General features: G+C 59.8%; 1 protein-coding gene across 1 annotated transcript in view; it reads right to left on the bottom strand.

The window, feature by feature from the left end:
* The window catches only part of CMIP (c-Maf inducing protein), a 203720-nt gene extending 193042 nt beyond the window's left edge, over positions 1 to 10678 (bottom strand). Inside the window, exon 1 of the mRNA XM_065925089.1 lies at positions 10256 to 10678. Coding sequence (XP_065781161.1) covers positions 10256 to 10552 — 297 coding nt within the window. The 5' untranslated portion in view covers positions 10553 to 10678. The remainder of the gene's footprint in view (positions 1 to 10255) is intronic.
* Between the last annotated feature and the right edge of the window lie 4254 nt (positions 10679 to 14932).

Here is a 14932-nt window from a genome sequence, read left to right as displayed (position 1 = left end):
AACACAATGCAGTAAACTGGCTATACTGCAATAAAAAAAGAAAAAGAGACCCGCTCGGGTACGTGAAGGGCTCAGCACAGAGGCGGGGTGAGCGCCAGCTGTGGTCCTCGCTGCCCTGCGGGCACCATGCCATGGAGGAAGGGGCCTGTGGAGCCAGGCCGTCTGGGTCCCAGTGTCGCTGAGGCTCTCGGGACCTCGGTTTCCCCACGTGTAAACAGGCGCCTTGGGGGCTGGTTTGGACGCGCAGACACACCAAGGGCTCAGCGCCATTCCTGGCCTGCAGTCCCCTCCGCTCAGGGAGGCCGGGGCCGTCTGACCCCAGAGGCCCACCCTGCTGGGACCCCCAAGCGCAGGAGTCACCAGATGGCGGGGACAGGTCAAGCTCCCCCGTTTTCCCATCCCCAAGGCAGGTCACCGGGTCAGGAAACACAAACCAAAGGCAGCAGGAGACAGACGTCAGAAAGGCGCCATTCCTCTTTCCAGCGAGCGGCCCTGCCCCCGCCGCCGCCCAGCCTGCTGGCCCGAGGGCCCATCACGGCCCCCCGCGGCCAGCACTGCTGCCCGGCCTCGGCTCGACGGGACCCCCTCCCCGAGCATCCCAGGGCCGGGCTGGGCCTCCCCCCCAGGCCTCCAGGAAGGCAGCTACCAGAAGGAGAGCCCTGGGAGCCACAGTGCCCTGCGGAGGGCCCAGGCCCAGGATCTGGAAAGCACTCAAGGGCCCTGGGGGCTGCAGGCCAGGAAGCACAGGCCTGTCCAGCCCTTTGTGGGGCAATTGCAGGGCACGCGCTGCCCTTCACTGGAGGCGATGGAGACAGGCAGGGACTCGGAAGGTGGCGGTCTTCCCCGCCCCACCCACACGAGGGCCCACCTGCACCAGCTCCTCCGCTCCTTCCTTCACTCGGTCATCCACGCGTTCAGCCACAGAGCATCTGCCGAGAGGCCTGGCCCTGGGGCCCCCTCTGTGAGGAGGGGTGACAGCAGCGTGGGGGTGTGTGAGGGCCACGGCAGTGGCCACCCAGCCCAGCTCCTGGAAGTGAACCCCGGGCGGTGACTGCGGTCTGGCAGTTGTGCTGGGGCTGAAGACTGCCCTGATGATGCAGACCCCCGCTCTCCCGAAGTTCCCACTCAGGGGCACCCTGGGCTCTCAGCCGGGCCCTGCCACCCCCGAGTCGTGATCCGGGGCCTCCCAGCCCACCCGTGCCCCAGTGAGTCCCCTCCCCTACACGGGGAGGCAACTCTGCCTGTCCTTATCCCCACGTGCTCTCACGCCGCCCACCTCGGGAGGACGGCACTGTGTCCCCAACGCGCCCCCACGGCTCGGCCTCCACCCCCTTCTCTGCTGGTCCCCAGTCCCACTTCTATCCATCGAGATGAGTCTCTCCTACAAAGCCCTTCATGAAACCCCCGGCCTCCAGCAGCAGCACCTCTTCCTGCCTCCAAACAGCAGGACGAGGCACAAACCTCTCTGAGGAGGCATGCTCCTGTGGTGCCCCCTCATCTGAAGTGAACCCCAATCTGACTGTGAGTCTTCAGGGGAGCACATGACTTTGTACGTGCGGTACCAGCGAACATGCACCTTGTCTGCCCAGCGCCTGGGGGCGGGGGGGGGGTACCTGCTCCCAAGGTCAGGACCTGGAAACCCCTCTGCACACACAGTAGCTGGTACTCCATCCAAAAACCTAGTACCTGGCGCTCACTCTGTGCAAATACTTGGCATTCACGTTCCAACACCAGTTCCCTGAACTCACTTGACAAATTCGCAAAGGGATGTCTGCCAAACACGAAACTGATAAGCTCACTGGTTCCCAAATGAGATGCTTCTGCAAGAGGCTGAAGTTATTCTGGACCTCCAGCAGACACACAGACATTCATGGACAAGCACCCTCAGGTGTGGCACAGACCCGCCTTTGCCTCGCAACTCTGCCTCTCCCCAGTTCTCCCCGTTTGAGTCTCCACTGCAGCATCTGTAAAATGGGAAGAGTAACACCTGCCCTGCAGGGTTGTTTGGAAAATTCAATGAGCACGGTGCCTGGTGTTCAGCGGACAGACGGTAAGCCTCACGGTAATCATGAGTGTACTGCTCCAGCCCATGCAATAGGTTCACCTACCCCGTTTTATTCCCCACCAGAGAGCAAACTGCAGACTTTCCTGATGGACCCCCACGCTCAAACCCAAGAGCCAGGTGAGACCAGGCCATGTGGATTTCCCTTCCAGGGCAGCAGCTCCGCTCCAGGTGTCCTGGAGACCCCTGGACCGCTGTCACGTCTCAAAGGCCCTGGGGCGGGAGCCACCATCAATCCAGGGGCTCCTGTCTCCCGCATGTGACAAACTCCGCTCCCCAGCCTCCCCCCGCCCTCCGGGGTCGCCCTGTGACTGAGCTGTGGCCCACAGAGTGGCCAGACTCACGGACGGAACCTCTGCGTGGTGCTCACGCCTCTCCCCAGCGCCCACCCCGCGAGGCCCTGGACAGAGCAGAAATCCCCCCGGGCCCAGGACAGGAGCCAGAAGGGACCCGTGCTGCGGGAAGCACAGGCTGGCTCTCCCCCACCCCCCAACAGCGCCCTGGCCCATCCATGGGGAGGTCTCGCCGCAAGCTGAGCCTCACGCGGGCACGCAGAGGAGACCACACTCACCTAGGCTAGACAGCAAGCCGAGAGAGGCAGAGGACGGCCGGGAGGCAGTCTGGGCTCTCCCCAGGCTGTGCACTCCTACCTGCAGCTCTCCCGGGCCTCAAAGAGCCGGGGACCAGCCCAGGACCCCAGGAAACGTGCCAGGGCCATCTCCTCTCCCCTGATGACCCCAGCCCCAGGAGCCTCTGCTGCCCTGCCCCCGCAGAGTACTGCAGGCAACTGGAGAATCTGGTCCTCCTCCTTCCCTCCGAAAGGAGTCTGCTCAGCCTGGTCTGTGCACACACTCTCCGGTCACATCTTTCTGACAGCAACCCAAGAGCAGGAGAAGCAAGCAGCAGCGGCCTGGGGTGCTGGGAGCCCCCGGGGTGAATTCCAGCCCAGCTGCTGAGTCAAGTGCAAGGGTCTTTGGGCAACACGCTGCTTACTCAACGGATAAAAAAGCCTGAGGCGAATTCAATGATTAGTAGGTTCTAGGTCTGAGAACCTCTGTAATGCAGTATGGACAAAGGGAGCTCGTTTCGTTTTGAAGAGTTTGGCTGGGTTTTGTACTGAATAATTTAAGGGTCTCTTAGAGCACTGCCATTCTTCACTAAGGGAGGGAGCGGGTTAAATAAAACACACACACCCCAGAAGTGCTAGAAACAAAGGAAGGGGCTCCCGGGGCAGGGAGCTGCCAGCGTGCCCGCACAGAGCACGTCTTGGGCGCTCACAGGTATTTTTTAATAGATGACAGCAGCTCCCGGAAGGCAGGGGTGATAACAGTTGGAGAGCGTTTACTGAGATGCAGGCACTTCACTGGCCTTGAGGCCAGCCTCAGGGCCTTTGCACGTGCGGTCCTCTGGGTCAGGAACGCTCTCCCACCAGACACCACCTCCTGCCCTGAATGCGCATGCAGAGCAGCAAGGCCCGAGCCCCACACAGCTCGCCCGCCTGCTGCTCCGTTTTCTCAGGGGCTGGACAGACTTTATATTTCCTCACTCAGTGGTTTCTCGTCTGTCCCCCACCCCACCGACACACGCTCCAGGAGGGCAGGGACTGGTTTTCCCCAAAGTGCCTACAGATAGTGATATTTCTGCCGAATGAACTACCGAGCCTTCATTCACCTAACCCTGACATCATGCTAAAAGGAAGTCCCCATAATGTGAATTTCACAGATAACGAGAGAGGGGAGGTGGCCTGCCCGAGGTCACCCACCAGCCAGGACGCTGTGGGGGCTGGACTCAAGCTTGCCGGTCTGACCCCTCTGCTGGGTCTGGCTGCTCCCCTCCACCCACCCCACGAACACCCCAGACAGCGGGATGTGGCAGGTATAAAAGCTACTGGACAGTTCATTTCAGCACAACCACCTATTTCCGCACCAAAAAATATGTCCTCCATGATCCCCTTAGTCTCAACAGACACAAAAACTACCCCCATGCGCGCGCGCGCGCGCGCGCACACACACACACACACACACACGTGCGCATGCGTGTTCCTCATCACCCTTCGTGGGGCCCTGCTGGTATCAGCCAAGGTTCAGCCTCACACGGCCTCCCTAGGCGCCCCACTGAACGCACTGGTGCCTTGTCCCCAGGGCCGGGAGCAGGGAAGAGACACTGTCACTTCCTCCTTTTCTCCACCATGGGGCCGGGCAGCCTGGCCTCCATCCTGGGGAAGCAGGAAGCCAGGGGACAACAACGATGCTCCCAGGTGGAGCAGGAAACGGCCAGCCTGGCCATGCAGACCCTTGTCCTCAGGGCGGAGGTCAGCGGCTCCTGCTGGGGCCGGGCGGCCAGACCCTCAGGAGGCGCGCAGGCCCGTGACAGTGAGCCAGACCCAGGCGTGACTCAAGACAGCAGTGACCCCAGGCTGCACGGCCCTGCCTCGCCTGGATATTTTAACACTCGCCAGAAAAGCAGGCGAAGAGCACTCAAATGAGAAAAACAGAGCAACTCCACTCCATACAAATGGGAAGTTGTCTGGCTGGAAACAGCAGAAGCCTGGGACTAAGCTAAGTGTCCAGTGGGGGGGATGGTCTACTGACACCGTCACGGTGCCCCTCTGCCATGCTGCAGGGAGGAGCAGCTCGGCTGGCACGGGTCTATATAGGACGGCCGACGGAGCGCACCGCCCAGCCAGGAACGGCAGCACAGGACCCTGTGAAGACGCCCCAAACGCTCAGCAAGGACGCAGGGCCGGCCTGGGAGAACTGGGGACTGTAGGGACATGTCATCTTCCCCATGCCCTGCGGTACCATCAGAAGGTACTTGACGTGCGTATTAGTATTTCAGTTTTCAGGGGAAAAAAAAAAAAAAGGTGGCGGGGGGAATTCTGTATTTAAAAAAAAACAACTAGACTGTTCCCCTTGAGGAATTGTTCACAAACTGCTTCCCACAATTTCTCTTACTTCATACATCCCAGATCCACTAAATACCCCTAAGTTTCCCAAACACCCCGCTCGTCCCCAGAGACTTTCCTCTGGACTCGGCCTGTTTTTAAACAGTGGTCGTTCCCTGCATCCGTCCAGGGTTTCACGACGCTCTCTCAGGGTAACGAGGACAAGCCCAAGGGGCTCACACCCCTGCTGCGTGCTGGCCATTCTGCCAGGGGCCAATGTGAGCGATCTCCAGTACTCACAGGGACCCTGCAAATGAGGGAGGATCATCCCCGCTTCTAGGGGGAAAGCAAAGCCCAGTAAGGGAAAGCAACCGTCCCAAAGTCACACAGCCAGGAAGTTTACAACCCAACCCTGAGCAAACCCTTCTGTGCTGCTCCGCAGTGGAGACGCCTGAACCACTAGGCTGCCTTGCTGAGTCTCATTTAAGCCTTTCATCTAAGGTGTAACTTGACCATGTCTGGAGGTGCATTCCACCACATTACCAAGTGGGTACCACGCTCGCAGGCCAAGCTGAAGCCAGCAACGAGGTACTCTCAGGAAGCTTCGGTTTTTCAGGGTGACTTGGCCACCGGGGTCCCCCTAAGCCTGGCTGAATGTGGTGCCCCACAAATGCTCTCTCCCACTGCCAGGTGAGTCAGCGGGCACCCCAGTTGGCACGGAGGAGTGGGCACGCCGGGCATGGCCACCTGTGGGCACGGAGCCCATGCTGGCTCAGTAGCAGAGCCCAGTCGTGAGCAGCAGGCTTGACACTTCAACCTGGACCGGCGCGATTTTGCCTGCGGCCAGAAAGGGCACCTCAGATTGCACCAGGCGAGTGACAGCATCAAAACTACTCCCTCCTGAAAACGCACTTATTCATTACAGCCTGGGGGAGCAGACCCTGTGTGCTATTTACAGAGAATTCAGATTTTCTACTCCTCTTCTGTCTCTGCCCCTCCCCTCCAACCCCCTCCAATCAGACAAGTTACCTGGGAAACAAATTTGATATACTCCAAAATCTTATGATAAAAGGCACTGAAAGAAGAAAAAAGAATTCTCTGTGTTTACTCACGCCACGAAACGCATCACACAAATCAAAGGCCGGGATGGGCCCAAGGAGGAGGTGCAAGTGACAGGAGTGGAGAAACGAACACACGTGTGCATGCACACACAGGCAAGCTCCCACGGGACCTGGGACTTACTCAGGAGGACATGGATTTTAACTCCCAAGAGAAACCACCATCTGGACAAACCTGGCACTCGACACCCAGTAGGTGCTTAGGAAACGTGAGTCCAAGCTCAGAAGGTCGGGCCCCGAAGAAAACATCAGGCCAAAGAAACCAACGAAAACTGAAGGGACTCCTCTTTTCCCTTTTGCAGCAAAAAGCCCAGAGACATTTTAGTTGCAGCAGCGGAATGGCTGAGAATTTAAAAACAAGCCTCATCAATGAATCGAGGCTTAAGAATAAAGAAGGCCACTGTTAACCTGTGCTCTGACCCCCTTTGGTCAGACTAGACCAGCTCCCCCAATTCTAGACCACTTCCCCCAGTTCTGAGATGCCACATGCTACGTTATCTTTTTTAAAAAAAGAAAGGTAGAATAAAAGGTTAGCAGCTGATCCGCACTTCTCTGGTGCAGAGGAGACAAAGCAGAGGGACAAAGCCCTCTTCCCGCGGACAAACATGCCTAGCAGGTGATCAAATTCAGCCCAGGCAAGACAACAGCAAAATGGATTCTGGTCCCTCAGACCCGAATCCTGCCTGCCTCTGCAGGACTCCGGGCCTTTGGCTACCACCGACGCCGTGGGCAGCAGCCACGAGAGGCCCAGGGAGGCGGGGGACTGGGAAGTCTGGACATGAAACGGCAAGGAGGCGCCGTGTGCAGGCCACAGCCTGGGCAGATGAGCCCTTCCCCCGCAAGGTGCGGCCATGTGTACCCCAGGGAGGGGCAGGCGCTTCGCAAGCACCCCCGCCCACCCCCCAGGGCGGCCAGCCGGGTCACTGTCGCCTTTGTGTTCCCCTCTTTGTTTATGAGTCTTCCGGATCCAAAGTCTCCTGCACACAGTGCATCAGGCCTGGCGCTGTCACCGGCCATGTCAGGCACACTGTTGACTCTGCAAGGATTTAATCAGTAACCGGCCCAGCAGATACGCGCAGGGGCAAGCTCCAACCTGACCCCACCGGAGGCAAAGTTTACAGCCGGGCCAGGGGAGGAGGCTGCCACCCTCCACCCCATCCTCTGCCAACACCCTGGGGGGCCCCCGGGCTGAGCCCACCTCCCCAGCAGGGAATGCAGAGAGGGCCGTCCACCTGGGGGGTGGGGGGCACCCGGCTGGAGCTGCCCGCCAGGTGGGACTGAGAGCCTAGGCGCCCCCCCCCCCACCACCACCCCGCCCGAGACAGCTGTGGTCCTGGACGCCTGGTCTGTATCTCTGACCACCATCCAGCTAATTGGATCGTGTAGACAGACTACAAAGAGGGTTTGGGCAAAGAGTGTATTTGGTTTGTTTATTGGTTTGAATCCAGATCAATCACTCTGAGTCTTGTGCCTGAAGCCCACACAGTTAACCAGATAATTACCAAATGGTTCTGAGAGGAGCTGTGTAGACGGCTTAATGAAAGGACGATGCACATTTGATGGAAGGCTAAGACCGATAGGAAACACTGCCCCACCAGCAGCTCGAGGCTGGGCCGCACGGGGCTTTCCGAGGCCGTAGTGAACTACACTCAAGTTCACCTTTGTTTCATTTGGGCTAACGTTTCTCAATCGAGGGCTTGGGCCGAGCTCTAAAACGCAGACAGATTACATAACGCCCGGGGCCTCAGGGAAACCCCTGGGGCTGCTCTCCCTCCCCGGGGCCTGGACACCACCACTGGCCAGGTGTCTGGTGATGGGATACGGTGCCCATCAACCCCACGTCTGCCCTGGAGGCCGCCGCCGAGGCCGGGCCTGCCTCAGCAGCCCCAGTCAGTGCCCGCGAGCCCTGGCACACAGAGACCCATGCACCCCCCTGGAGCCCACCATGGCCAGAGTAAGGGACAACCTGCCAGCGGGCCCTGCTGACGGGAAGAAGGGGGGCAGGCCATGGCACACCAGCCCGGAGCTCCCCCCTTGCCCCAACACCAGGGCAAGGCTCTACTGAGCCGCATCTGACCCTTGGCCCCCAGGCCCAGAAAATCACGGCTCTTCTCTGGAGGGGCCTGGGCAGGGGAAGGTGCCATCCACCTCAGCTGGGGAAGGTGGTGCGGTGGCAGGGGGAGGGGGGGTCGGTGAGGGCACCCTGGTTGCTTGAGAAGTCCAGCGCAAGTGGCTTCACCCTTGCCTCCTCCCCTCTCTCTCTCTCCACAAAACACACCTCTTGAGCAATCAGAGGTAAACTGGGGGAGGGCAGGGAGGGGGAGGGGCGCCCTGCGCCTCCAGAGCTGGCTCACCCCAACCGCGGGCAGCACAGAACAGCACCCGGCTTCCTCCAGGGGGCCACAGGAGCTGGTCCGTCCTTCCCACGGAGGGCCACTGGGCCTCCCAGCCGCTTTCTCTTCCCCAGCTCCCCTTCATGTTAAGAGGTGGCAGAAAGAAAGATAAAAGTCCCCCACTCTGACCACCACCCCCACTCCCCACCAGCCAGGGGGAAATTCTGAAGCCAGATTTGGAGGCTGCGGCTCCCAGGCAGGGGACCACTAAGGGCTGAATCTAAAACGCTGTGTGCTGGCGGGTTTTCCGAGGCTCCCCCTCCATCAAATGAAAAGCCAAATGCCGCGGCCTGAGGCTCAGGACGGGGTTTGAGAACGTGCGCGAGCCTGAAACTGGGGCTGGAAGGCTTCACAGCAACCCAGGATCCTCTCCGAGAAGGCGGTCATTGCAGATTGCACCAGCGTGCCCACAGGAAAGAAAAAATAGGTGTTCTGAGCACGTCGGACCCAAAATTCAGAATAAGAGTCCTCGTGTGTTTCAATGCTCTCGGGAGGTGGTGGTGGGGGAGCAGTTTCAAGGAGTATGGTTTCTTCTGCTAACTTTACCCCCCTCCCCATTCCTTGGAGCATGTGTCATGGCCTGTGACACACTGCCAAGGGAACATGGACACCGGGGGGACGTCTGCACACACTACACGTTTGTGACATGTCGTGTAAGTGACACCCTGCTTCCTGGCTGGGTTTTCTTGGCACAGGTGTGGGCAGGCATTGGATTCAGCACACCCCCACCGCCCCACAAGCTTAGTAAACAGGATCATGGTTACCCCAGGGAAGGCTGCATTCTGGGGAAGACCTGCCACCTCCCCGGAGAGGACGGGACACCCCCCACCACACATAACCCTGCACCCAACAAGGCTGGGGCCCAAGCAAAGCTGGTGCTTTAAACTGTCCTTGTTTCAAAACACAAAGCATCCTGTTCACCTCCTGCCTGCTACCCTCCCCCGCAGCGACCCCACAACAGTCGTCTCTCTCCACCTTGCAGATTTGATTTCAGAAACCAATCCCCGACTTCTCTCCCTCTCATCAGGGTGACCCAGTCCCAACCATACATTTTAAAACACTAACATAAATACAACCTCCAGCAACAAAACACACGTACAAAATACAACACAGACAATGCAATACCAGAGCCCACAAGCCAGCTTCCGCAGGGAAACTTGACCGTCCTCGGTGGGGAGGAGATAACCCGGGACCCCCGCCCCTCCCCCTCCACTTCCACCCTCCCGGTGTTGCCAACGAGGTGTTTTTTTTTCTTTCTCAGAAAGGGAAGCACCCAGTTTTGCCTGCCAGCCCCGGCAGGAAAAAGACGGGTAGAGCAAAGAAAGGAACTGGCTTCTGGAAATTTTTGGGGTTTTGGGGTTTTGAGGTTGTTGGGGCTTTTTTCTTTTTCTTTTTTTTAATTGTTTTGTTTTCCCCTCCGGCGCAGATCCAGATGTGCCTTCAGAAAGGGAACCCTCACCACCATCGGGGCCCAGCCTCGGGTCTATCCCAAGGTTCCAGCCGTAAGAAACACAAGCGCTGGGCCCGGAGGTGCTCGAATGCTCAGTCTGGGGACAGGGCCAGATCCTCTCCAGAATTCCAGGGTCTCCCGGGGCCCGCCGGAACCCACAATGCAGCCGGGAGCCCAGCCGGGGAAAGGGGTGCCAGGTTCTCCCGGTGCCCCCACCACCACCGCCCCCCCCCCCCGGCGCCGGGCAGGCCCCGAGCTCCAGGTGCAGCGGCCGGTGGGAGGGGGCGCCTCCCCGACCCCGAGGGGAGGCGCGGGGGTGCGGGCGCGCCGACGCGCAGAGCGACTCACCGTGGCGGACGCCAGGCTGTTGTCGGCCAGCGTTAGGTGGTGCGGCTCCCAGCGCCTCAGGAATTTCGAGGTGAGGATCTTGCTGAGAAAGGTCCGCGGGTGCCGGATGACACAGACCTGGATGTCGCCCTCCTGCAGCAGCTTGTACCTCATCCCGTTGCACAGCAGCAGGGCCCGGCGGCAGGGCACGGCGCCCATCTTCGTGCCCTCGGGGGCCGGCACGTCGCCCCCCAGCAGCGGCTTGGTCTCCTCGATCTGCCGAGGGTCGCCGCCGCCCGAGCTGCTGGTCAGATCCATGGCCGGGCCGGAGGGAAGCGGGGAGAGGGGCTGGCCCGGGCTGCCGGGGCGGCGGGGCCCCCCGGGCGGCGGCCCGCACCCCCCCAGCCCCCGGGAAGGCGGCGGGCGCGGGGCTGGGGGCGCCCCGCAGGGGCGGGGCCCGGGCGGCGGGCGGCGCGGGGCTTCCTGCGGGGCTCCGGCTTCCTCCTAGCTCGTCGGGTGCATGCTCGCGGCGGCCGGACCGGCTCGGCGGGCAGCGGGCGGGGGCGCGGGGGCGCGGGAGGGCGGGGGGCGGCGGCGGCGGCGGGGGCGGGCGGCCGCGCGGGCGGGCGTGTCTCGGGCCCGCCGCCCGCTCGTGTGCACGGTGCGTGTGTCCGGGCGGCCGTCCGCGGGCGAGTATGCGGCGGGGCCGCGGGGGCCGGCGCGGCGGGGAGCTCGCGGAGCCGCGCGGCGCGCGCGCGATTGGTCCCCGGGGGTCATGTGCCCGCCCTCTGACGTCAATGGCGGCAACGCCGGCCGCCGCCGCGGCTTCGGCCTCGCGCGGGCGGGGTCCGCCGGCGGGGGGACGCGGGGCGGGCGCGGCCGGGCGGGAGCGGCGGCCCCGGGGCGGGGGGCGGGGGCGGCCTGGCCCGAGGGACCCCGGCGCCCCGCCCGGAACCGGGGGCCGGGGGCGGGGCGCCTGACGTCACGCCGGGCCGCGCCCCCCCCCCCCCCCCCCCCGCTGCCCGTGCCCAAGCGGCTCCGGCCCGAGAGCGGTCCGCGCGGGGGGCCGGGGCCGGGGCCGGGGCAGGTTGGGCCGGAGATGCTGGGGGAGGGCCGCCCGACCTGGGACCCCCACCCAGCTCTGGCCGCCCACCTGGATGGCCAGGTGACCCTCCACCCCCGCTCAGCTCTGGCCACCCACCTGGATGGCCACGGGACACAGATATTCCCTCAAATTGCAAGTGTCCCGTCAAGTATCCGAATAATGAGCCACACAAGCCCTGGCTCAACCAGTCGGACTCCACGGGCGTCCTGGTCATTTACAGATGTCTGTCTGCCCTTGGGGTCCTCAAGCTTCTCGGGAAAGGGGACAGGCTCCCCAGCCACCATCCCCGCTCTCTTCCCTTCTCCTCCTGGAGTCTGATCAGTTCCTAATAGGAACCTAGACACAGAATCCCTTTCCAGGGTTATGGGCGCCCCCTCTGCCTGCACCCCAGAGGCCCTGACCTCTTTTCGTCTCCCCTTCAGTCCGGGTCATTTCTCTCTGCATCCCCAGGCCCTGCAGGGCTGTGAGAGAACCATATTGGATGCACCCTCGGGGAAGAAACTGCCATGTTACAGGGGCACTCCAGCTGTGCAACAAGAAACGGTCCCCTTGTGCCATCGGGAGAGGTAGCCAGCGCTCAGCTCTGGGGTTGGGTTCCTCACATCCACACACTTCTACAGTCAATAGCATTAAAACCCCCAGATCTGTGCCTTTTTGCTTAGTGAAGGTGCCTCTGTAAGTGGACACACAGGTGTGTGAGCATGCGTTTAATTGCATCATAAATGCTAAAGTCTGTCCAGGCAGCCCTTCGGTGGGGATTGTCCCCTCCCCCGCACTCCAGAACACACAAGATTAGGGCTCCCCAAAAGACTCTCACCCAAGCTTGGCCAGGGCTGGGATCCGGGTGGAAGTCAGGGCCGGATGTGTGTCCCTCCACAGAGAAGACACCTGCAGGCTGCCCGGGAGATAGATGCACAGAGCTGTTCTCTCGTGAGCCCTGGAGAGGCAAGTGAGGTGGGGAAATGGGGAATTCACTGACGCCCTACAACCTGCTGGCAAATTCTCTTCTTCAGGTTCTGAACTTCAGCAGCCTTAAGAAAACCATCAAACAAGCTGGAGCCCCTAACTGATGACACAGCAACAGGCCATAGCTTTAAGAGGGTTTATGTGTGCTCAGTTGCTTCAGTCGTGTCTGACCCTCTGCGACCCCCTGGGCTGTAGCCTGCCAAGCTCCTCTCTGTCCCTGGGATTCTCCAGGCCATAATACTGGAGTGGGTTACCATGCCCTCCTCCAGGAAATCTTCCCGACCCAGGAATCGAACCCATGTCTCTTACATCTCCTGCATTGGCAGGCGGGTTCTTTACCACCTGGGAAGCCCATTTAAGGTGGTTAGATCTGTTGTTCAGACCTTTATTGAGCTGCTGTTTGCCAATTGCAGGAATAATTCCCAGTGTCCTAAGCACGCACACAGCTTTTCTTTCTCATAGCAACATTATGACACAGGGTTGACCCATCACCATCCCCTCCTGCAGGTAAGGATACAGAGAGGCTGCCAGCCTCATGTGGCTCATCAGGACCCGGCCCAGGTGCGAGCTCAGCATCTAAGGCCACGTACAGACAATGACCATACTGCTCATGGCACTACAGGAATGGGGGGTGGTGGGGAGAGGTTTGCGGGTATGTGCTGTGGCACTGTGGACATGTCCTGACTCCAGGTGGTCATTAGGAATCAGGGAAAGCTGCTCCTGGAAGCAGGGAAGACCCTCAGCCGGTGCAGGAGATGGCAGTCGTTTTGCCACCGCATACAAAGAGCCCAGGGGGTGCAGGGCAAAGGGGCTAGAGGTGAGCAGGGGTAGAGCAAGCAGTGCCCTGAAGTGCAGGCCTAGGGACCAGACTCCCCTGAGAGCAGTGAGACGCCACCACACGGGCCATCCAGGGGAGTGACTTGTAGATGTCACCTTTATCCAGGCCACTGGTCACACACAGCACGACATGGACAAAGTTTGCAAAGCAGCAGCCTGGAGGCAGGGAGGCCAGTGGAGAGGCTGCCGAAGGTACCCAGGATGGAGGTGATGGGATGCAACAGGAAATCATGAGTGGGGAGGCTCGATGGCAGACAAAGCAGCTGCTGTCCACTTGAGGGACATCTGTGGACCCTCTCCCCGTTCAGGGGCAGAACTTCAGCAGAACAAGATTTACCAGGATGCAGTTTAAGATTTCATCCAGACCTCCTCAGCACTGCTTGATATGGTGCTTAATCTGTAAGCATTGAACAGAAACAGCATGATAAAGTGCCAGGTACTATGCTGGAGGCGTTATATATTTGTTCTCTTTTCTTCCTCTCAACCAACCCAGAAGACAGAAATTACCATCTCCATCTTAAGGATGAGGAAGTTGAGGTTTAGACAAACATGAGGATCTTAGCCAAGATTTTGACCCAAAATTCTGTTTGACCATGTTTTTCCCACTCCTTTTGTAATGTTTTATGAGGCTCAGGAAGAAAAGTGTTGAATTTGATCAATATATCTTTCAATAATATTTCTTGGTTTGAGTTTGACAGTGACATGGAGCCTACAAGATACTGTAAGAAGTTCCCTGGAAACTGAAAGCAGGAGTTCATGGTCAACAGTAGCCCTCGTGCTTGCAAGCAAATACACAGTGACCTGTGGTCAGACTCAACTGTGCCCTGTTGCTGAGGCCATAGACCGAGGTCAGTGAGCGAGGCTGCGAGGAGATGGGTTGGCTTATACTCAGTGATACACAGAGTCCCTCGCCTCCCAATGGCCTAGGTTCTTGACCTAAAAATGAGTAAGTCCAGTTGTCAGATTCCATCAGAATCCCCCTCCCAGCCGCCCCCCGACCTCTGTAGGAGACACAAGCCTACTGAGTTTCCACCAGTGCCTCAGGTACCCAGGTCATCCTCGGTGTCACAGGAGTCCAGATTCTGCCAGCAATAGTGCAAGTCCCTTAGAGGTCACCCTCCTAGCATCAAACCTGAAAGAGTCATGGAGCAGTAGGAATGACAGGCAAGGTCATGACCCCATTACTCTCCTAGGGCTCACAGGCTGGTTGACTCACAAAGATCACCAGACAAAGCTTCCATGTTTTCCGATCTTTGCTGGCAGCCCCTCCTCGTTTGAGCCTGTCCCAAAGAGCAATATTCTGTTCTCACCGGCTTACTACAAGTTCCTCTTCCACTTGGATCAACAGCATACCACGGGTTCACTCGGGACCATGTTGGTGAAGATGCTACTCCTTGCTAGACGCTGGGGGCATGTAGTGAGCCGGCAGGAAACAGCTCTCAGCTCAACCCTGAGGTCCCTCAGGTCACCCCCTGGAGCCAACTCAGAGGGGAAAGACAGACCTGCTGCCCTGGAAGCCCACAAAGGGACATGAGGAAGTGGCAAAGTCCCCGGTGGGGAGGAGAGCACGAAAGCTGATGACTAGCCCTGGGAGAGGGCCACCTAGGCATTTGCTTTTACCTACCACACGCCCATAGGTCCTTTGCCCAGTTCCCTCCTCCCCTCTCCACGAAATGCTCCACAAACCCAACGCGCTGTATCCTCCAGGAGGGCAGGATCTGTTCCAGTTCTGCCCATCACTGTGTCCAGCGGTGTGCTGGTGAATGTTCAAGCATCAGCTTGGGGGGGCG

The sequence above is a fragment of the Muntiacus reevesi genome, chromosome 2, assembly GCF_963930625.1.
Source record: "Muntiacus reevesi chromosome 2, mMunRee1.1, whole genome shotgun sequence".
Lineage (NCBI taxonomy): Eukaryota > Metazoa > Chordata > Mammalia > Artiodactyla > Cervidae > Muntiacus > Muntiacus reevesi.
The sequence above is the reverse complement of the archived record's forward strand: the minus strand, read 5'-3'. Positions and strand labels throughout refer to the sequence as shown.